Genomic DNA, 23,374 nt, shown 5'->3' on the forward strand with positions numbered 1-23,374 from the left:
TCTCTTACGCTATGTCTACACTGGCAATTGAATAACAAAAATTTTGTCATTCAGAGGTGTTACCTTCCTGCCATCCCCCCGAAAGACAAAAGTTTTGCCACAAGTGCCAGTGTGAACAGCTCGTCAGCAGAAGCGCTCTCCTGCTGACAACGCAAATGCCACTTGTTGCGGGTAGAAGTCCTGTCAGCAGGAGAGCTGGCAAACAGCGGCTACACTGCGTTACTTTTACCAGCATGGCTGTGGTGACACAGCCATGTCGCTAAAAGCTGTGTAGTGTAGACATAGCCTATGATTCTAAAGACTTATACAAACATGTTTAAACATCCCCATAGCTGTTTCATACTCTAGGGCCTTGTCTACACTTGCAACAGTGTGTAGGGTACATGCAGTGATATGCTGCAGTGAAAACTAGGCTGTGTCCACACAGCAGTGTGTAGCTACACAGCAGTGGCAGGCTCTGGGGGTGGAGGAAGCAGGGGAGGGCTGCTGGAACCCTTCCCTTCTACCTCCCCCATGCCGGAGCTTTTCATGGTGGCTGGGAAAGGCTCCGGCAGCAGGGTGGCAGCGAGACACTACACTGCTAAAAAGAGCAGTGTAGACATGGGAGGCACTGCTTGGGCATACACAGAGCTGCGCAGGATACATATCTTAAGGTTCTGGTGTGTCTGTATTCTATTCGCCTAAGCAGTGTCTCACCATTTACACGGCTATTTATACCCATGCTAGCTAGATGTGCAGCGTCTGTATTCGACAAGCCATCTAGCCTAGTTGTGAACAAGACTACTGTCTCAAACAGATATTTGTTGTTAGGCAGGTAGACCTGGAAATGCATCTCTCCACTGAAAAACCAAGAGACTTATAAACTCAATGTCAAATTAGACACCAATTAAAATTTAAAGGGACAAGATGGGTGAGAATCTCTTTTATTGGACCAAGTTCTGTTGGTGAAAGGCAAGATTCCAAGTTACATAGAGCTCTTCTTCAGGCTGCAACATTACAAATTAAAATTTAATGCAGTTCTAATGGACTATGACTCCAACTTCTGGAGGACTAGGTAACTGAGGTCAAGCACTGATAACTCAGGCATTCGCAACTCCCATTCTCAGGTTCAGTCCTCTGGAAAAACTTCGCTGCCTAGTGTAAACAGACACCTCTAGCTGCTCCTTTGCTCAACTATTTTTGCCCAAGTATCTGTTTATGCCATTTACAAATCAAGACGAGATGACAATAACTGGCGTTATCTGCGCAAATGGGTGACTGTATGTGTTGCAGGAGTTAAAATCCCTGTGCATTTTGTTGTCCACAGTTATCAAAACGAGTACAAGAGCCAAACATGAACAGTCTCCTCGCACCTGACCTGGGGCAACCAACTTCTTCAAGGCCGAATTTAGAGATGCCTGTTTGAGATTATTTTTTCCTTTACATTTTAGCCCTCTGAATGCACTGCTCTATATGCTTCTCAAAAAAACTCAGAGTGATCATCCTAGGATACATAACCTCAATAAGGACCTGCCCAAAACATCTAATTTTCCTTTCCAATACAGAAGTGAACATATTAGTTTCTAGATCTAACACAATCATGGTGGTCCCAAAAACCATTATAGGTTTAGCCCATCAGTCCTCCTTCACCCTAGATGCCTGAGAGAAGAAAGCTTCTGCTTTTGCACGTACTTAGACAGCCATCGGGTTATATCCAGTCCTCTCCTTTTATTTTAAACTATGGGAATGTTCTTTCCCGATCCCTGCCATCAGGAAGCAGATTAAGGTGGGTCTCTAAAATTTAGTTTTCAGGAAAGAATTAATCTGAAAGTGAGGTGCTATGCATATAACTTTGATAGGAATTTAACAAGTTTGAGCTCAGCCAGAGCTAAGGAGGGAAGTTTCAAAATATATGCAGCTGTGAAACAAACAAGGAAGTCTGATGCAACCTGAGGTTGTAAAGGGAAGAGCAATACTATTTACTGGATCACACAGATCTGCAGGCTTATTTAGCAACACACTGAAACAACATTATTCTAAAATAAATTTACAACCTACTAGTTTACAAAATCCTGAGGAATGTGGCAGCTACCTTCTCCCTCAGCTTCTGCCATACAAAGAACAGCTCTGGGAGAAGTCCAGGATGCTTACCTGGTATGTCTGGAAGAGCATGCATACAGCACAGTGAGGGGGCTGCTGAGCCATGGTCTGATTATATTCTTTCTCTGCCTCAAAATTCTGAGGGCGATTTTGCCACAGCTGGCTAAGTGGTTTGGCCCAAGCCTCTGTCTCCTCAGCCTCTTCTTCAGGAGTTAGGTGCTCTGACATCTCTGCAACAAGAAATGGTTTCATTAGTGTTAGCGATATGTCCTACTGCTGCCACTGTGTTGCAAGGAGAGCTTATGATAACCACCAAGATGAAGAATGGTAAGGAGAGGGGCTTCAATCTCTGACAGTGGGAAGTATGCACATGCCAGGAATGGTGAGAAATTGTTTATTTCCTTCTGAAGAAACACAAGGGAATTTAGCAGAAACATGACCTGAGTACACCACAAAGAAATTCATACAAATGAAAAGTATAGGCATGCATGATCCTGTTCCTGCTTACAATGGGGTGACCAACCCACACAAGCTCTGAACAGGGGCTAGAAGGGGCCAATTAACCTTATATGCTGCATCTGGAGGGTAACCAAGGACTGGTTGGAATGGCAAATGAAATTCATATGGGGAAGGAGCTGGGACAGGATTATAAGCCAGGAAGTGAGAGCACGAAGGGACTGCAGGGAAGAGGTCTGCAGTCACTCCCTGGAGGGAAAGGGAGTTAGCTAGGGACAAAAAGGGGATCCAGGGGGATAGTAAACCTGGGTTCCTGCCCTAGGGTGGGGAGTCCAACAAGAGGCAGAGAATGGAGAAGCAGCAATAGGGAGCAGAGGAATCTCTAGTGGCAAGCCAGAGATCAGCAAGGAGATAGAGGTGGGATAGGAAGAAGCCCAGGGAAACAGCAGCAAGGAGTGGGACTGCAGAGACCTGGGCTGCTGGTTACAGGGTCCCCGTGGTGGAACCCAGTGTAGAGGGAGGGCCTGGGTTCCCCTACCAGGGATCTGAAAGTGGTACAGGACCAGCAGACTTGGAAAGGAAGACTGTCTGTGATAGTGTCTGGACAGCTTGTCTAGTGGGACTCTTATCCCAGAAGGCAGGACGGACTATATAGTGACTTAGCTGGAGGGCCAAGTCACAAAGAGGGACCACATTGAGTCAGAGAGAGAGAGAGGGGAGCTCACAGTGCAAGCAATCCATGAAGTGAAAGCTAATTCTCAAACCCAAATTACAAGGAGGAGCACCTGTAGTGAGGTGAACCCCTTCATACTGCTTCAAGAAGCCTACAATTTAATCAGATCCAAAGCATATACAGGCTAAATGGTCAGTCAAGAATGTGCATGTTTTAAAAAAATATGGATATTTAGTGGATTATTGGAAAGCGCCAAGGAAACATCAACTGTGGAATACAGAAATGAAGTTCAGCTACATTTAGAATTTGACTGGTATGTACAGTTGTGACTTTCTGTGACTGGAAAAAATATTCAGATTCCAAAGAAAGTAGTGGGAAAGGGTAAACACCTGGGGGTGAAACAATTCCACTGCCGAGGCCGTGCACTGTAGAACGAAGCAAGAATTCCAAGCAGAACTAAGAACCTCTCCTAGGCTGGAGAGAAGTCACATGCCTAGATGCCTCCCATATATCTTCAGTTACCTCATGGAACATACCATATTGCCCTCATACATCTGGAGCACTCTCCACGTTCCCATCCAAGGCCTCCCCAGATAGCTGAATTCCACCCGACTAAAGTATGTAGAACTTACCATCATCACTGATGCAGTCTTTAACCACAAGAGGATGATGACGAGGAAGTTTGCTCAAGGGCTGGCGACGACCCTTTGACTTTTTACTCTCTTTCATTGATCTCAGGTACTCCGCTGCCACCTGGACAAGGCAAAGCAGCAACTCAGCAATAATCATGTTACAGCCAGTTTTGGGCCAAAATGGATCTGACAAGTTTAAAAAGCGGGCATTCTTACAAGACACTAAAACAAAGAAATATTTCCGTAAGGTATATTAAAATTTGGATTTATGCTTCTGAAAGTATTGGAAACCCAAGTATTTTAGCATTGTACTGCTATAGGATAGCCAGACAGCAAAAGTGACCATTTTCATTGTTCAAGCTGAGTGAAATGCACAAAGTTAAACAGTCACCAGTTAATGGCGAAAAGTAAGTTAGATCTGTTGTGTAATCTACGCTGGACAAATCCTAACTCAGCCCATTATATAAGTTTGTTTACATAAGGCAAGCTAAAGCTGAAGACACACTCCCAAACTGGATTGTTTAAGTTAAAAACAGTGATAAGGGGTCTTCAGAGTTCCAGGTAAAGTCCTGGGTTAATATGAAGACATGCTGAAAGATTCTAGAAATGGGAGAAAACATTTCCAGTTGAAGTCACTTAAGTGTGTTTTGATGAGGTAAAGGCTGAGGCTGCCACGATCTTCTGGATATTGCTTATCTGGGGGGATAAGTGCATGATGCTGAAAAAGTCAGCAGGATGCATGGACTGGAAGGAATGAGCGTTGCTGTTAGAACTGGTGCTGCCCCGCACTGCTGCCATATTGATCCTAAAAGATGTCCTGATTAGATCAAACCAGAGAGAAGTAACCAGATTACCTCACTACATCACTTCTAGCTTTGGCTAAAATCCTGAACTTCTGAAGTATAACCCCAAGGTTCCTACTGTCATCCACCTTCTTCCGTTTTTCTTCTTGCCCACCTTATTGCTCCTTTTCCCCTCCTGACAAGAATTTGGCTTAGCTTGCTCAGATAACTCCAACTTTTGCAACATTACTACGAGCCTGGGATCAGAAAGGGAGCTAAAAGCAATGCCTTAAACAACCTGACACTGGTGAAAGTTTGCCAAATCTCTATAAAGAAAAGGAGTACTTGTGGCACCTTAGAGACTAACCAATTTATTAGAGCATAAGCTTTCGTGAGCTACAGCTCACTTCCTCTGAGGAAGTCTCTAAGGTGCCACAAGTACTCCTTTTCTTTTTGCGAATACAGACTAACACGGCTGTTACTCTGAAACCAAATCTCTATGTGGCTGATAAGCCCACATGCGAGGTCTGTAATTTCTCTGCAGCTAGGATGCAAATAGAAGAAGATTTCTCTCCCCTTTCCAAAGTTTCATGGATTATAAAGCCAGAAGATCCACTGTAATCCTCCAGTTTGACTTCCTGTATAACAGACAGTAGTACTTTCCTGAATTAATTCCTGTTTGAACTAGAGAATCTGTTTTAGAAAAAACATCAAATCTTGATTTAACTATTTCCAGTAATGGAGGATCCACCACAACCCTTGGAAAATGGTTCCAATTGTTAATTACCTCAACTGTTAAAAATATGAGCCTTATTTCTGTCTGAATTTGGCTAGCTTCAACTTCCAGTCATTGGATCTTCTTGTAACTTTCTCTGTGAGACTGAAGAGCCCTCTATCATCAAATTTCTGTTCCCCACACAGGTACTTATATACTGATCAAATCACACCCTAACCTTCTCTTGGTTAAACTGAAGAGACTGAGCTCCTGGACTCTCTCATTATAAAGCATATTTCCAATCCTTTAATCATTCTCATGGCTCTTCTGTGAACCCTCTCTGATTTATCATCATCCTTGAATTGTGGCCACCAGAACAGGACACAGTATTCAAGTAGTAGTCACACCAGGTCCAAACACAGATATAACTATTCCTATTCAAGATTCCACTTTGTACATCCAAGGGTTGAACTAGCCCTTCAGGCCACAGCATCATACAGGGTTGAACATATGTTCAACCAACCATCAACCATAACCCAAGTTCTTTTCAGAGTCACTGCTTCCCAGAATAGAGTCCACCATCCTCTAAGTATGACCTTACATTGGCTGTACTGAATCACATATTTGCCTGCACCCAGTTTAAGAGAAATCCAGACAGCTGTGTATCAGTGCCTTGTCCTATTAATTATTTATCACTCTCCCAATCTTTGGGTCATTACAAATAAAGTTTTGCATATGAATGCATATTTTTTTCCAGACCACTGATAAATGTATTAAATAGTATAGGGCCAAGAACTGATCTCTGCAGAACCCCACTAGAAACACAACTGCTTAATGATTCCCCATTTACAATTACATTTTGAGACCTGTCAGTTAACCAGTTCTCAATCTACGTAATTTGTGTCATGTTGATTTTGTACTGTTCTAGTTTTATTCAAACTGTCATGTGGTACTAAATCAAATGCCTTACCAAAGCCTATGTATATTACATCCACACTATTATCTTTACCAAATGTACTCTCCTTAAAAAAAAAAAAAGTTTGACAATCTATTTTCCATAAACCCTTGTTAACTGGCATTAATTACTCTCCTTTAATTCTTCATTAATCAAGTCCTGTATCAGAAGTTACATTTTTGTGACCAGGGTCAATATCAGACCGATAGACCTATAATTATCACGGTCATCCCATTTACCTAGTTTTCCTCCAGTCCTCCGGCACTTCCCAAGTATTCCAAGGGTTACTGACCAATCAACATTAATGGTCCAGAACGCTCCTTGGCCAGCTCTTTTAATAAACTCAGAAGCAAGTTATCTGGAACTGCTGATTTAAAGAGGTCTACCTTTAGTAGCTGCTGTTTAACATCCTCCTGAGTTATTACTGGAATGAGAAGTATTTCATTGTGATGTACGCACACATCTGACTCCCCTGCTCCACCCCAAATACAGAACAGAAATATTTAAATGAACACTTCAGCACTACCGACAATTCCACCATTTCCATCTAGTAATGGACCAATATCATTTATACAGTTCCTGACTGGATTCATAACTTTTTAGTTTTGTAAATCTGGCCCTTTAAAGACAGCAAAGTATATGTATTACCAGTTTGGATTTTATATTTTTTGGGTTCACGCAGACTGATCAAGTCATGCTCTCTTGATCAATCTGTGATATTTTGTTTTAAAGGGACATTGAGCCTGTTTCAGCACCACCACCTCAAAGCTACCTGAGCTAAAAATCTCCCCCCTAAAATACAACCAGTAAAACCATTTAGGAAGACTAAAGAAAGGGTTTCTTACTATAAAAGACTATCCAACAAAAGGGAAGTGGAACAAGAGAAGCTGACCGGCTTTCATTTTAATTTCAATTTTTTATAGAACGTAAGAACAGCCATACTAGGTCAGACCAAAGGTCCATCTAGCCCTGTCTTCTGACACTGGCCAATGTCAGGTGCCCCGGAGGGAATGAACAGAACAGGTAATCAAGTGATCCATCTCCTGTCACCCATTCCCAGCTTCTGACAAACAGAGCCTAGGGACACCAATCCTGCCCATCCTGGCTAACAGCCATTGATGGACCTATCCTCCATGAATTTATCTAGTTCTTTTTTGAACCCTGTTATAGTCTTGGCCTTCACAACATCCTCTGGCAAAGAGTTTCAGACTGACTGTGTTATGTGAAGAAATACTTCCTTTTGTTTTAAATCTGCTGCCTATTAATTTCATTTGGTGACCCCCTACTTCCTGTGTTAGAAGGAGTAAACGCTTCCTTATTTACTTTCTCCACACCAGTCATGATTTTATAGACCTCCTTCGTATCCCCCCTTAGTTTATTTTCCAAGCTAAAAAGTTGCAGTCTTATTAATCTCTCTTCATACAAAAGCTGTTCCATACCCCTAATAATTTATGTTGCCCTTTTCTGAACCTTTTCCAATTCCAATATATCATTTTTGAGATGGGGTGACCACATCTGGATGAAGTATTCAAGATGTGGGTGGACTATGGATTGATACGGAGGCAATGTGATATTTTCTATGCTATTATCTATCCCCTTCTTAATGATTCCCAACATTGTTAGCTTTTTTGACTGCCGCTACACACTGAGTGGATGTTTTCAGAGATCTATCCACAAACACTCAAAGATCTTTCTTGAGTGGTAACAGCTAATTTAGACCTTATCGTTATATTTATTTATATATATTCTGTGAGTTTAGTAAAAATGTAACAAGTTTTAATGTAAGCCAGCAATAACTTGACATGAATAAAACAAGGTTTTAACTAATACCTTGTATGTTGTTGGTCCCAAGACACCTTTTATCAATCTGACAAATTTTTGAAATGTTTACTTTTAGAGATTTGAGGTGATAAAGAAATTTGTTTTTCAAAATGTGTGACTTTTTGACTTGTGTCCCTGGTAGTATTATACATCCAAACGAAAAAGGTTTCTCTCGATCCAGTTTGTGAGGTGACAGTACCGATACATTGATGGTCTGAATGATTAATTTAAATTAAAATTACAGTCAGGTTTCCATTGTAAAGATTAAATGACAGAGAAATTACCAAGTAAGGAGACCTGTTGTACTGACACCAGTAGAATCGAAAGCACGAGTGCAATAGATGGACACTTACAATTTAACAGACCCACCAAATTCACCACAGCTTAATGCAGTTCTGAACTTTCCCCATCAACAGCTGCCATTCATACCTCTGCAAGTTCCTGTTCATTCACACTGGCTGTAATGCTGGCTTTCTTCCCTGAGGCATGTTCACTGTCAGCCCCATTGGCATCTCCTTTAGCATAGCTATGGACAGTAAGAACCCCAGCTTGGCCAAGAGTTCTTCTGGGCAAGAGTTCAGCTGACTCAGAGTCTGAAGTAGAAGAATATGCTGGAGAGCTGGACTGAAGGCTGAAAGCTGAACTCGGCTTAGAAGCAGTGAGGGCTGAGGTGGAACTGATTGAATGAGGAATGGAAAGATCCAGCGCAGCTGCCTCTTGCTCTTCCTCCTCCTCCTCCTCCTCTTCCAGTTTCACATTTTTCAGTTCTTCAAATTTGACTTCTGAAGAATCCACATAATCTGAAACAAAGACAGATTGTTGATGAAGTCAGGGCAGCTTGGAGACTGCCTTGAATTAGGCACCATGAAATGATGGAGAAGACAACCACTAGATAGGAGGCTCCTGGCTGTGCAAAAGAAACGGAATGCACAATCAGGAAACAGTAGCTGATTTGTTCAAACATCCTGTCAGGTAGTTCACACACTGCTTAGCAGGAAGGAACCCACGGTAAGATAGGCACGTGCTTTACTGAGCGACTGACCCTTGCCCTTTTCCTCTCTGTCTAGTCACTTGTCTAATGTCATAGAAGCTCTCTGGCCAGGACTGTTGAAGCATCCAGTATGTTTCTAGACAGAGGGAAATGATGAAGTGGAAAGACTAGAAAATTCTAGAAGCTAGAAGGGCCAGCTTTTTTACAGAAATCTCAAACACTTCCTCTTTCCTTTGAGACTCCTTGGAAATAAGAAGCTCCAAGGACATTTTCCATCATCCAAGCAGCCACAAGACAGTTGTCTGCACCCTTGTTCTTCCCCTCCCTCCACCCTGCTCATATTGGTCTCCTCCTCCTCCTGTTCTTAACTAGAAGTGCCACCTACATGTCGGGTGCTAACAAAGTCATTTAGGCAAGCAGTGGTCTCCATATGAACCAGTAGTGCAGTCAAAAATGCCACACACCCAGGAGCGGAGGCCAATAAATTGAAAGCCTCCTAAAGAGGGACTCTGGAGAAGGAAACCCCAAGGCACATGAATATTCCAAACACTCTGCTTGTCAAGGTTCAAACAGGCCTTTGTGACACGCTGTCAAACTCAAATGGCCTCTTAAATAAGAGGGGATGACCGGGATTCAGCACTAGTGCCTCTGGTCTGACCTTTAAAACACAAAACTTATCATACTATACAGTAAGATAGAACTTGAGAAGCAATTACCTGAAACTGGGAGTCCATCTTCACCCTGCTGCACAAGCTCACTAGAGGGTCTGACAGGAGGCTCTGCCACTTCCACCTCATACTGCACAGAGCTCAGCTCCTCCTTAGGAAAGGCTTCGCTCTGACTCACCTCTTGTGGCACCTCGAGGCAGACCCTGTGCCTCTTGGTTCCTATGCGATGCTTGGGCAGACTGCAGAAAACAAACCCACAAGTGGTTGATCACACAGAATTACTTAGGTGAAATCTCAGGTCAGTACCCTCAAGAAATGCCTGGTTTGGGTCATATGCCAGATGCCAGGAATTTTAGAAACCAGCACTGGGCAAGCCATGCACTCTCAGCTATTTCAAAATAGCCTTGTGTAGTACCACTCATCCTTAGATTCCCTCAGCCCCACAATGTACAATTAAAAGATGCCGGAGTACATTGGCTCCCCTCACATAAAATTCAAGACCACCAGCTTAGACATCACTGTTAAACTATTCCTTAAGCAACAATGAATAGGAATTGTGTACTATCATGGCAACTCCAGCATTGACGCTGCTGGAATTTGGCCATGGAGAATGTTTACACAATCCCAACAAAATGCTTCTTCGTTCTTGTCTCCAACATACAGCACTCCTCCCCAACTTCAGGCTTTGGGCAGCAATGACCTAAGTAGGCAAACCATGGTGGATCAAGCTAGTGCTGTTGTATGGCTCCCTGCCATTTATCCCCTGACAGATACACATCAGCTTGGACCTAACCACTTTAGCAAAGAGCAAATCCTCTTCCTGAGACAGGAACCAGCCCAATCCCAGCTGCTTATGTTCCATTGGAATGTAAAGCATTCCAGTGCAGCAGGTTACACTGGCTTGTCATTGAACAGGGAAGCATTCACCACTACATGACATACCTCTTCTTCTCATCCATGTCCACATCCTCTTTACATGCCTCCCCAGTTTCTATTTCCTCACTGCACTGCTTCCCATTCTTGACTTTCTGGAAGAGCTCCCCCTTGAAGAACTCTGCTGCCTCTGGTGTGGGAAGTGTGTGGTCAATGGCAGTCACATCTTTCCCAGCTTTCCAGAGCTTGTAGCGATCTGGCTGGTATTTCCTCACAAAAACATCCATGGAGATCTTCACCATATCCTTCCGACATGAGCACTGCAGTTACACAGAAGACACTAGGCCAATTACATAAGCATTTTATTTTCCAACCCAATACCACTTTGTTCTTTTGTATCTCAACTGATCCAAAATACCTCCAAGTGGTGAGACTCATACATCTAAAATCTCCCTTGTCAGGATTATCCACCTATTATAACTGGGGAATCAGTGAGGACAAAGATTAAATGGCTTGTACAAGATCACGTAAGGAAGTCAGCATACATGACAGAACAGAAACAAGGAGAGCGAGCAGGTAGCTAGCCAGAAAGAAAAGCCACACCAGAGTGCATCGACCTATTGGCGGAGTTATCCACATAGTTAAGAGCACCAACCCATTTGCAGATTGTTTGAACTCCTCCCTATTTACAGAAATTTCTGTTCTGGGCCCTCTGATCTTTACATTGCAGAAATGAAGCTTAAATAATATCTGCAGCTTATACGACAATGCAGTTGGGTCCAGAGACAGGTCTTTAGCTTCTAGACTCCTCTTGCCCAGAGTTACACTTCCGGGGCTAGCAAATCTTAATGTGTGTGTCCAGGGTGGGAAAGTAAGGATGGCCTTGCATGGTGGTGAGAGGGAGCGATCATTTGGACTGAACAGGTTCTAGCACTTCATAAATAGACTTTTAGTTGAGTTCTCTGGCAAACAGCAGTCTGTTGCTTGTGGGCTTGTCTACACACAAGTTGTATCGCTTTAACTATCCTAGCAGAGGTAGGGCTGTACCACCAGTTATATCGGTATAAAGGGGTTTACACCAATGTAGCCTATTCCCCTAAGGGGAGCAGAATAAGTTATACTAGTATAAAGCACCTTTGTAATGATATAACTATGTCCCACTAGGGGTTGTGCAAATTTAATTACCTCAGTACAAAAACATCTCTAAGCGAAACAGCTACAGTTGGTACAAAACCTAAGACCCTGCCATAATGTGCAACCTTCCAGTACCTGCTCAGTCTTACCCAGCAGTTACAGTCTAATCTCTTATGCTCTAAACCCTTAACATGATCTCTTCCTCTGGATATCTCAGATGGGATCGGTGTTCCATCATTTGCTGCCCAGAGTCGAAATGGGCACCAAAACCCTAGATAAGAGGCTCATTTGACTCTGCTGCCTGTAGTTATAGGAGATAGGAACAATGGTTTGTTCTAGAGGATCAGTCAAAGAACCAGACGTCAAAAATACACCAAAGCAGATTTTTTTTCATATGCAATAAAAAAAGGACAGTAGACCACTTACTAACACAGACTGCTTTCCATATTCAATCCACCGAAGCGTAGCAAAGTTGGTAGATTCAGCACAATTAAACCCATGATTAAAGCCAGCATGATAACCATAAGGGAATGTTATCATGAATTCTCCAGCTTCCTGTGTCACCTAGAAGAAAGGAAGTCCATAAAGACTGTTAACTGGTTCACAAAACAGTTCTCATTCTCCTGGGTTTGACATATAAGCTGCCTTTGCTCTCCTCTTATGCAAGGATTTTCACTGTTTCCTTAACATGCTGGAGACACTCACTCAGCAGTAGCTGGTAAAATTGCAGTGAAGACAAAAGGACTTAGAATGTTTATTTCAAGCTATGCTGGCCAGGCAAGCAAATAGATTCATGCCCTACTCAGGTCCCCTACTGCAGTGCAATGAACTACAGTCCAAAACTCAAGATAGTACAGTATTAAATATACAGCAGAAAACTGTTGGCAAAACTCAGGTTCTCAGCAATTCACCTGCATAAACAGACGTAGTCAGACACTCCAAGACCACAGAAGATACAGGTTAGAGTGCATGCTTCTAGAAGTCCTACTCACATGTGCATCATAAGAATTTACATTTTAAACATTTTCTTTTGTTGATTAGCTTAAAAAAATCCCTTCCCATCTGCCCTCCTCAGAAATCCCCACCGTCTCTCCAAGCGGACATTCTGGGAACCCTTTGACTGGACTTGCTATACTTAAAAGTATCCCAGGCCTTTTTCCTTCACCTTATCAAATGGGATGCCATATTTCTTCAATATCAATGGAGAGATGAGGGTCATCTTGTGACGGAGAAAAGCTTCACAACTCTGGGCACTTCCTGGAAAGAAGCCTGTTTAAAGAAGGGTATGGAGAGAAGTTGAATGCTCTGCTGCTGAAACCAGGAAAGAATAAGTTAATTAATCAGTACTCTACTAGGAAAGTTACTGCCCACACAAAGTAACTCCCTTCTGGCCTAGAATAGGTGTATTCCATTCTGGACCGTACAAACCTGTACTATGTAAGGAAGACATGGTCAGAAATCAGATTGGTGACCTAAGCAGATATAGCTGCAGGCCTTAAAGAGGCCTTCTCTACAATATAGGGGATGGGGTGCAGTTACCTTCCCCGAGTCAACAGAAACCTTTATCAAAAGAGCAAAGACCATCTGCATATTCTTTTCCTGCCTTTTAAGCAAATTCAAGTGACAGCAACAGATGGGTAACTTCCTATTTTGGAAAATTAAGTAAGTTTTTAATACATGGCAACAAGTAGTTTATGTTCAAAATGCAGCCTTTTAAAGAAGTTCAACAAAACCACTACGAACAGAACAGGTGTTGTAATTTTAGTAAGAGTCAAAGAAGACAGCTCATGGGGCTTTAATGATAATCTTGTATTATTAAAACCCATAAGCAATAGCACAGTTGTGCATCAGGCAGAATACAAGATTAACAAGTCTAATTCCATAGTCCAAGCTAAACTAAGGGCAAAAACTTGAACATGAATAGTGGAGTGAGTAGTTTTTATAGCCTTAGTTTTAATTTATAAAACATTTTTGTCTTGAGTGTTCCTCTTATAGCAAGAAACACAAAAATAACCTCATATTATCAAGTGACAAGTTATGAAAACAATTGTATCACCACATACAGAACTATGGTCCACACCCACGTGAACACGTAAGCATGTTACAGTCTGGCAGAGACCTGAAGCCTATCGTAATTATCCCCCTACCCCATGTAAGAGGCAGAATATAGGATCAGGACAGAGAAGAGTTGAATGATTACCTTTGGCAAGTCGCTCCAGTCGCTTCCCATGCTCTGGAGGGATGGAATACCTGCAGTCACAAGAGCAAACCAGTAAAAAGGGGACAAGAAAGTTTGGTTCTTTTAAAAAAAATCCATTTACAACTTCAAATATAGAATGGTCAGCAAGATATAGATTGCCTACTTATTCCACTAACCTATATTAGCTCACTCAATTTTCTCTTTTCTCTAAGGACGGACGAGAGAACTACTGGTGAAATGATTGGTTAGGCCAGCGATACAGTATTGATTTGACCCTGTTACATACAGGAAAATTCCATCTATTTCTCTCTCTTCAACAGCCTGGAAGCTCAAACAGCTGCTTTCCAGCATGAACAAGTTGGGAAATGTACCTGTTAGTTCAAACTGGCATTTGAGCCTCCTGTTAGTTGCAGACAGATTGCTGGGAGAACATGGTTTGAAACACTGGTCATACAAGAGAGCCCATGAGTCTCCCAGAGGACCTCCCCATATAGACTATTCTCCCCACTGGAAAAGCCAGTTTCCCACCTGGATTCACCCTAAACAGAGAAAAAAAGCAATGTTTAATTTCACCTCTGCTATAGGTGCCCTTCCTGGCAGATATCTGTCACTGAAAAGTATCCAACTTCATGCTGTCTCTGCACTGCAGAAAATGCCATGCTTGACAAGGGTACCAAACTGCAACCCTAAGGACTCCATTATTTCTAAGGCATTTGGAACCATACACTCTAAGTACTACCCAACTCTCCCGTAGCCTTGTACTGGAAACGCACAGTTCCTCCAGTGTGAGAGGGCTCCCCATTGCGAGGCACTGGAAACTTCCAAATGCAGAAGAAAAGCATTTAGGTCAGGATGACCCACCACCCTTCTAAATTACAGTAAGTTACAATAATTTAAAATCCCCCTCACTGTTGAGGATTACAATACACTGACCAGTTTAACTGTCTGTCCATCATGCTTCGCTTTATTTAAATCTTCTCACTACACATTTGCTTAGTTTGATAAAATACTCTTACTACAATTTTTATCAAGCAAATGTTGCTATTGCATTCTACCTAAAATAATTGGTCATCACTTCCACTAAAATATTAAATCTCATTTGCTTAGGCAAGAGTCTGGGGAGAAGTCTCTGAACTACTTGAAATCACGGCATGTTTGTGCAGCCAAAGGCATAACAAAAAGGGAGAAGTTTGAACTACATTAGCGAACATAGCACTAGTGTGGAAGGGGTTAGGAAGATTAAGCACTCCTACAAGCTTTGCACTTTAAGGATTGGGGGTGTCTCTGCATATTCCTTTCACGTACTCCACACTTTCTATTCCCCCCCCCCCCCCAAACCGTTTCCAACCCTTCTAACCACAGTAATTAATTGTCCCAGACTGAAACAATAGCACTAAGCAGCTAGAATTTCCACCATTCATTGGTTCACCTAACAGCCAATTGCAATCAAGTTCTAAGGTGCAACACAATTAACTCTTTCCATTGATGACCTTAAAAATACCTAGGTGAGAGGCTTTTCTCATAGGACTAGTATAATTTAGCTCAACAGTTCTCATCCTTTTGTTCCCACACTACTGGTGCGCCGTCTCTCTCCACACTAGGTGCACCCAGATACAAAGCAAGAGGAACAGAGTCTCACACGCATGCCCAGCCCTGGCCCCCAATCCAGGTGTGGGGTGGGCAGGCTCCTCCTGGCAGGATCCAAGTGCAGAGGGGCTTACTGGGGGGGGGGATCTGGTGTGGGGTAAGAGAATTCTGTTGGGGCAATCTGGATGCACAGGGGCTCGGTGAGTAGTCTCGGGAATCTGGATGCACAGGGGCTCGGGGGGGGGGGGGGAGCGCAGGGGGGAGGTGCAGGGGAATGGAACTCTGCAGGGGGGTCCAGATGAAGGTGGTTGGGACTTGGCTGGGTGAGTCTGGGAGGTGGGGGAGTGGGGCTTGGTGGGATAGGAGTCTGGGTGCAGCTGGGTTGGGGTTCAGTAGGGTGGGGAGTTCAAGCACAGGGGGCTTAGCAGGGGTCTGGATGCAAGGGAGGGGTGGGGCTCCACGGGGAGTCTGGGTGCAGGAGGGCTCCAGATGCAAGGGGGGGGGGGGAGGGGAAGGTCTGGGTCGTCAGGATGCATGGGGGTTGGGCAGCCAGGGAAGTTCCCTGTATAGCTTCCCTTGGCTTCCCTGCCAGAAGTAATTTTTCTGCGGGGAAGGAAAAATAAATAAATCTGTGGGGGGATATGAATATGCGCACATGCAATGGCACAGAATTCCCGGGGAGTAAAGGAGCAGGAGCCCGAGGAGACGGAGGAAAAAAAACACTAATTTTCCTAGTAATCGTTATCCCTTGTTTGCCCATCTGTCCCTTCTCATTTATCGAGGGACTCCAATAGTTTATGGTATTCTCTCTCTAGTGAATCTTGGAGGCTACTCTAGCAAACCTTACCATGACTTGGGTTCTCCAAAGTGCAAGTAATTAATACTATAAAGGTCCATGTCCTCAGTATGCCAGGCAAAGGAGGTTTTCCACATGCCGAAGTAGAGGTAAGGAGTATTCACTCCCTCGATGGTTATGCCACTTTCATTCTCCACTACGTCCAGGATTGTGTTCAACTTGCCAATATTCCACTCATGTACATGCTGCAAAACATGGAGCTCAGATTAAGCAAGAAAAGCAACATGTTAGCAAGACATCAGTTATGTAACACTCACCCCTACATCACTCTGTACTTTGGGACACAGAGATTTGTTTTTCAATTTTGCTGAGCAATCTGAAGTCTTCACCTCCCTGTGACTCCCCCCCCCACTCGCCTTTTAAATACAAGTCTCATTTTCTATTAGCCTGTATTTAACTGCTACTAATCACACCCCTCATTAACATCTCAGCATAAAGGCCGAAATCAAAGAGGGACGTGCGTGACATGAATCTGAAATCCCCTAGCCTCTAGAGCAGGGGTGGGCAAACTTTTTGGCCCAAGGGCCACATCTGGGTGGGGAAATTGCATGCAGGGCCATGAATGTAGGGCTGAGGCAGGCGGTTGGGGTGCAGGCTCCAGCAGCTCCGGGGTGGTAGCGGAGCTCAGGCAGGCTGCTTGCCTGCCTGCCCTGGCCCTGTGCTGCTCCCAGAAGCTGCTGGCACCACATACCTGTGGCCCCGGGGGGGGGGGGGGGGGGGGGGGGGGGGGGGGGAGGGCAGCAGAGGGGAGAGGCAGGGGGCTGTGCGTGCTGCCCTCACCTGCAGCTACCTCCCCCGAAGCTTCCATTAGCAGCGGTTCCCCGTTCCCGGCCAATGGGAGCTTCGGGGGAGGTAGCCGCAGTGGAGAGCAGCGCACTGAGCCCTCTGCCCCTGCCACCCTCTCTCCAGGGGCCATAGGGATGTGGTGCCGGCCGCTTCCGGGAGCAGCGCGGGGCCCACGGTGCTGGCAATCCTGCTGGCTGGATCCAAAGCCCTGATGGGCCAGATCCGGCCCACGGTCCATAGTTTGCCCACCCCTGCTCTAGAGACAAACACTTCAGGGTGAGCCACACAGACGGGCAGCACAGGTGTAGAAAGCATGCACCACCACCCACTACACTGGTCCTGTCCAATGGGAAGAGGACTTCAGCATCCAGAACTGTCATGTTTTTCTTCCTACCATTGTGTTTCCTTCCAAACCCCCTGTTAAAAGATTGGACTAGACCCCTACAAATTTTTGAATGGAGGTGCGCACCTCTTTGGAAATCTCAGACAGAGGTCCACAGACCACAGTTTGAAAACTACTGTTCTAGTCTAACAAACTCTTACTGGCAAAACGTTGCTGCATGATTATGCACTCAGTTCTGATGGTTATCAGCATGTCACAGCTATCAAGGTGAGTCACACCACAATTAAGTTATCAAAACTACAAAGAGTCCCCCACGGAATTGTGTACAGCAGCAGGATACACAGGCGATACGTGTTCCCCGCTAGTCTTCATTTCAGGCTCCTTTGTATTCGTAAGTACATTAGCACCATTAAGTCAGCTTTGTGCCTTACCTATATTTATATTTTTAATTAATTTTGGCTCCCAGGAGTTTCCAACTGTATTACAATAAAGCACTAATGAATGGATACACATGAATACTCTCAGTGTCTTCTAGTCAGCCTCAATAATTTTGATTTAATTACAAATATGTTAGAGGTACAACTGATTGCATCTCTCACGTAATATATTTCAGAAGACAGAAGTCTGCTATGAACTCCATTAAACACTTATGAAACTTCGCAAAGCTGAATTCCAGGGCAGAGAGTTTACATGATAAACCCTATCAAGATGCACAAGGATGATTATGCCACTAGAAGACAAAGTATTTTCCTTCACCTTCTCATAGAGCGTGCCATTAACATCAGCACCATAGATGGGGGCATTGAAAGTGAGGTTCTTCCAGTATTTCCGCTCAAGGTCCTCGAAGTCGGTATATCGGGGTGTGCAGTACCTTAAAAAAAAGAGCCGTTTCGTCAACTCATTTAAGCAATAAAAATTTTGCAATTCAATACACTAGAGTTTAGAGCAACAGCCCAGAATTAAGAAAGCAGCCAGAAGGTTATATTCAAAAAGTTAATGAAAGAATAAAGAGGCACATTTAGCGTATCTCTCAGTAGCTAGGGCACTGGACTAGGAGCCAGGGGACCCAGGCTCTATTTTCTGCTCTGCCATAACCTGTTGTGTGACAGTGGGCAGGTCACTTCACTTCTCACCCGCTTTTTGTACAGTGTCTGGCAAAATGGGACCCCTACCTTAGTTGGGATCCGTAGGTACTACTGAAATACTAATCCCCAGCATAACTCCCCCAGCAAGTTACAAGTTTACAAAGCATATAGTTTATCCTTTACTGTTTAAACGAACAACCCACACTGAACAAAATGAAATAATGAACATTTAATTAGTTTTTTCTTTAGTCGTCAAGCCACATCTTGTCGAGGGAATAATATCTTTTTAAAAAGTTAATTTACTAACAATTACATTTATTTCATAAAGTAGCATGTAAGTCTAGTTTAGATTTCAATTTCTCTCAGCTAGAACAATGGAAACTAATGAAAATTTCACTTTCTGGATCTCAGAAACTAGTGTAGTAATGCAACTTTTGAGGTTTCAAACACGGCAATAAAATAGCTAAAACTCAGTTTTATGAGTGACTATAAAAATAACATTGTTGGGTTCCAAATTTGTGGTCTTTCAATACCTCAAGGTCAAGGGTGCTCAGTTAATCATGAAACACCATTTGTTTCTAATTTCCAGCCCTGTAAACTACTTGTAATTTCAGTTAGGTTCGGTGAGCAAGTGCTGGGTGATGTTGGTATCGTATTAGATGATCTGGTGCTCTCTTCTGGTCTTAAACTCTATGTAGCGCCTGCGGGTCAATTTCCATCCTTTCCTTCTTGTACATCAGTTTAAAAAACAAACAAACAAACAAACAAAAAAAAATCCCAGAAGACCAAAAAATGCCACCACAGCTAAACAGAGTAAAACAGGCAGTTATAGGCAAAAAAGCATCCTTTAGAAACTGGAAATCAAATCCTACTGAAGAAAAGTAGAAAGGAGCATAAGCTATGGAATAGAATTGGGCAGGTCAAAAAAGAATTTGACGAGCAACTAGCAAAAAAGGGTTAAAAAAAGAACTGTATACATTCATGGAAGATAGCCATTGATGGACCTATTAGCTAGGATGGGCAGAGTTGGTGTCCCTAGCCTCTGTCTGCCAGAAGCTGAGAATGGGCGACAGGGAATGGATCACCTGATGATGACCTGTTCTGTTCATTCCCTCTGAAGCACCTGGCATTGGCCACTGTCAGAAGACAGGATACTGGGCTAGATGGACCTTTGGGCTGATCCAGTATGGCCGTTCTTATGTTAAAAGACACAACAACTAACAGCAAAACACAAAAAATATTAAGTGCATCAGAAGCAGGAAGCGTGCCAAACCATCACTGAGGCCATTGGACAATCAAGGTGCTACAGCAGCACTCAAGAAAGACAAGGCAGTTGAAGAGAAACTACATGAATTCTCTGCATTGGTTTTCACTGCACAGGATGTGAAGGAGATGCCCACACCTGAGCCATTCTTTTTAAGGTGTCAACTCTGAGGAACTGTCCTAGATTGAGATGTCAGCAGAGAAGGTTTTGGAACAAACTGATAAATTAAACAGTAATAGGTCACCAGGACCAGATGACATTCACCAAAGAGTTCTGAAGGAACTCATATGAAATTGCAGAACTATTTACTGTGGTATGTAATCTATTACTTAAATCAGCTTCTGTACCAGATGACTGGCGGAGACCTAATGTAATGTCAATTTTTTTTTAAAACGGTCCAGAGGAGATCCTGGCAGTTACAGGCTACTAAGTCTAACTTCAGTACCAGGCAAATTGGTAGAAAATTATAACAAAGAACAGAATTATCAGACACATAGATGAACGCAATAGGTCAGGGAAGAGTCAACACAAATTTTGTAAAGGGAAATCATGCCTCACCAGTCTATTAGAATTATCTGGGGGGGGTGGGGGGGGGGGAAGGAGGAGAAAGGGAAGGGAAGCAACAAACATGTGGACAAGGGTGATCTAGTAGGTATAATACAGTTGGACTTTCAGAAAGCCTTTGACAAGGTCTCACTTCAAAGGTTCATAAGCAAACTCAACAATCATGGGATAAGAGGGAAGGCCCTTTCATGGATCAGTAACTGGATAAAAGACAGGAAACAAAGGGCAGGAATAAATGGTCAGTTTTCAGAATGGAGAAGTAAATAGCGGGGTCCCCCAAGGATCTGTACTGGGACCAGTGCTGTTCAACATATTCATAAATGACCTGGAAAAGGGATCAAACAAACAATCAGGTGGCAAAGTTTGCAGCCAACACAGAAATCAGTCAGGATAGTTAAGTTGAAAGCAGACTGCAGAGTGTTACCAAGGGATTTCACAAATCTGGGCAACAAGATGGCAGATGAAATTCAAGTTGATAAAGGCAAAGTAATGCACATGGGAAAACATAATCCTAACTATACATACAGGACTAACAAAAGTAAAGTGTAGCAGGACAGATGTTAATTAATATGCCATTTTTGCATTGTCATTTTAAAGAAAATTTTGTTATCGCTAAAATGTTCTTTAATGGTTAACCAGCTAAATACCTCTACCCAAGAGAATCCATTTAACTATACACTAAATAGAGAGAAAGCTGTGTGATGGTAACTGATGCATAAGCCCCACAGATGTTAAAATGCAGGCACAAACACTCTTACTTGTCACTATTTGCAATTCTTCGAAATTCCCGGACAGTCATAGCCTTCTTCTGGATGTTGTACTGTGTGAAGAGGCCAGACTGTCCAGTCACCACCTGCTGAATTGGAGCTGGGATGACCAGTTCATCAATATCATCATAGCATGTTCGCGGTTTCCATTCCTTTGGGGGAATTACCTGATGGTTCACAGAATAAAAGGCAAAGATCAGAAAACATAGCAATTCAACCTATGAGTTAAGTTTCCTTTAAGCTGCATGGCCCCACAGCTGCCTATTAAGCCCTGTGCAAGGGCTCAGGGTTGCCGCAGGGAAAGGCACCCCTCCCCACCGTGGGCCTGCCCCAGATTTGCCGTGGCCAGCCAGGGAGGAGCCCCTCCCTCGGCCCGGCCCAGCCCAGCCGGAGCTGCCACAGCCAGGGAAAGGCACCTCTCCCCCAGCCCTGAGCTGCTGTGGCTAGAGAGGGCTGGGGGGAGTCCTCTCGGCCCACTGCAGCCCTAGGGCAGCCTGCACCCCGAACGCCTCATCCCCCGGCCCCACCCCAGAGCCCACACTCCCCAACCCTCTGCCCTAGCCCTGAGCCCCCTCATCCCCAGCCCCACCCAGAAGCCTTGACCTTTAGCCGGGGACCTCACCCCCTGCACCCAACCCTCTGTCCCAGCCCTAAGTCCCCTCCCACACCCCAAACCTCTCATCCCTGGCCCCACCCCAGAGACCGCCCCCCCACCACGTTAATTTGGTTATGGGCACCAGTATGAAGGTGATGTGTCGCACATCACTTCCGTATTGGTGCAGACACCAAAATTCGCTCTGCACATGGATGTAACGAATCAGAGGGAACACCGCCTACGAGAGGAGCTTTATCTGGAGGACAAGGGTCAGCCACGGTCAGCAAGGAGCGAGCGCAGCAGGAGCAGGGCGACGTCAAGCTTCCTAGAACTGCTTTTAACTGCGGTTTGGGAGCAAGAACGGGAAGGTTCGGTTCACCAACCTGCACGGGCCGCCGGGCGCCGGAGAGACAAGGTGGGGGAGGCCGCCCCTCTCGCTGCACCCACCTGTGCGGGCGGGAGGCAAGCCCGGGAGCTCCGCCGGCGCGAGGGAGGGCGGAGGGCGCAGGGCGGGCGCCGGCGCCGGGGCTTGTCTCTCACCCGCAGAAGCGGGTCCCGGAGCGGCCGCCGGGCCCCGCGCGCAGGCGGCGGGGGAGGCCGGGGCGCGACCCCCCCGCCCCAGGGTTAACGGGGCCGCTTTACCCGCCCCGCCCGCCTCGCCCCGCACCCACCTTGGCGAGCCCGGCCCGGTGGGCGCCGCGGGCCTCGATGTAGGCGACGTAGCGGCCGAAGTCGCGGAACTGCGCGGCGGTGGGGCGGAAGGTCAGGATGCGGGCGCCGGGGTTCAGGCTCTCCAGCTCGGCGGCCATGGTCCCGGCCCGCGCGGGCCCCGCGCCCCCTGGGCGGAGAGCTGAAGCCAGTGAGCCCGCGACGGCAGCCGAGCCCCGCGAGCCCGCCCGGCGAGCCCGCCCCGCGCCGCCCCGCGCCCCTCCCCGCGCGCCGCGCCGCTTCCGGGGCCCGGCGCCTCAGGGGCGGGGCCGGGCGGAGCCGGAGGAGACCGGGACCGGCGGCCCCCCCGCCCCCGCGCGCTCCGCGGCCTCACCTCACTCGGCGCTCGCGGCTGCCTCCGCCAGGGCCCCGCCACGATACGCCTCGGAAGAAGGAAAGGGAAAACAGCCCGCCCCCCGCGTACCAACCTCCGCTTCCATTGGTGAGGCAGCACCGCGGCGGGCCAATCGCCACAGGGTCCGCATCAGCCGCGCCTTCTCATTGGCTGAGCGCACCTGCCAATCTCTTTCCTCTTCTTCCCCCTGTGTCGCCCCCACCGCGAACGAATCTCTCCTGCATCCCGAAATCAGTTCCGGCGCGGATGGATATACGGCTGCGCGCGACGATGTTACGTCAGGTGAAATGACAGCGACGTGAGCTGTATCCCTCCACTCGGAGTGCCGACTAAAGAATCCACCAGAGGGCTTCCACTGGACAAGCTCCTCCCGCCCTCTCAATCGGGCTAAGCCAATCACAGCGCAGACTGGGATTCCAACCAATAAGAATTAGCGTCTCTCCCAGCCGGGGCGGCGGGAGTTGGCCAATCAGAAAGGAGAATAT

General features: G+C 45.4%; 1 protein-coding gene across 6 annotated transcripts in view; it reads right to left on the reverse strand.

The window, feature by feature from the left end:
• Positions 1–22,928, reverse strand: part of KDM4A (lysine demethylase 4A) — a 38,744-nt gene extending 15,816 nt beyond the window's left edge. The window contains exons 1-13 of one of the 6 annotated variants that reach the window (XM_073357977.2): positions 22,869–22,928; positions 22,498–22,676; positions 21,223–21,398; positions 18,308–18,422; positions 16,414–16,607; positions 13,980–14,029; positions 12,945–13,048; positions 12,206–12,343; positions 10,715–10,965; positions 9,821–10,011; positions 8,543–8,913; positions 3,841–3,961; positions 2,131–2,309 (exon numbers count right to left, since the gene is read on the reverse strand). In XM_073357977.2, coding sequence (XP_073214078.1) covers positions 2,131–2,309; positions 3,841–3,961; positions 8,543–8,913; positions 9,821–10,011; positions 10,715–10,965; positions 12,206–12,343; positions 12,945–13,048; positions 13,980–14,029; positions 16,414–16,607; positions 18,308–18,422; positions 21,223–21,398; positions 22,498–22,635 — 2,028 coding nt within the window. In that variant the 5' untranslated portion in view covers positions 22,636–22,676; positions 22,869–22,928. Of the gene's footprint in view, positions 1–2,130; positions 2,310–3,840; positions 3,962–6,533; positions 6,717–8,542; positions 8,914–9,820; positions 10,012–10,714; positions 10,986–12,205; positions 12,344–12,944; positions 13,049–13,979; positions 14,030–16,413; positions 16,608–18,307; positions 18,423–21,222; positions 21,399–22,497 lie in introns of those variants that run through there. The other 5 variants (XM_078854146.1, XM_073357978.2, XM_073357980.2 and 2 more) reach the window with 5 other exon arrangements.
• Positions 22,929–23,374: the final 446 nt, after the last annotated feature.

This window comes from Lepidochelys kempii, chromosome 8 (genome assembly GCF_965140285.1).
Source record: "Lepidochelys kempii isolate rLepKem1 chromosome 8, rLepKem1.hap1, whole genome shotgun sequence".
Taxonomy (NCBI): domain Eukaryota; kingdom Metazoa; phylum Chordata; order Testudines; family Cheloniidae; genus Lepidochelys; species Lepidochelys kempii.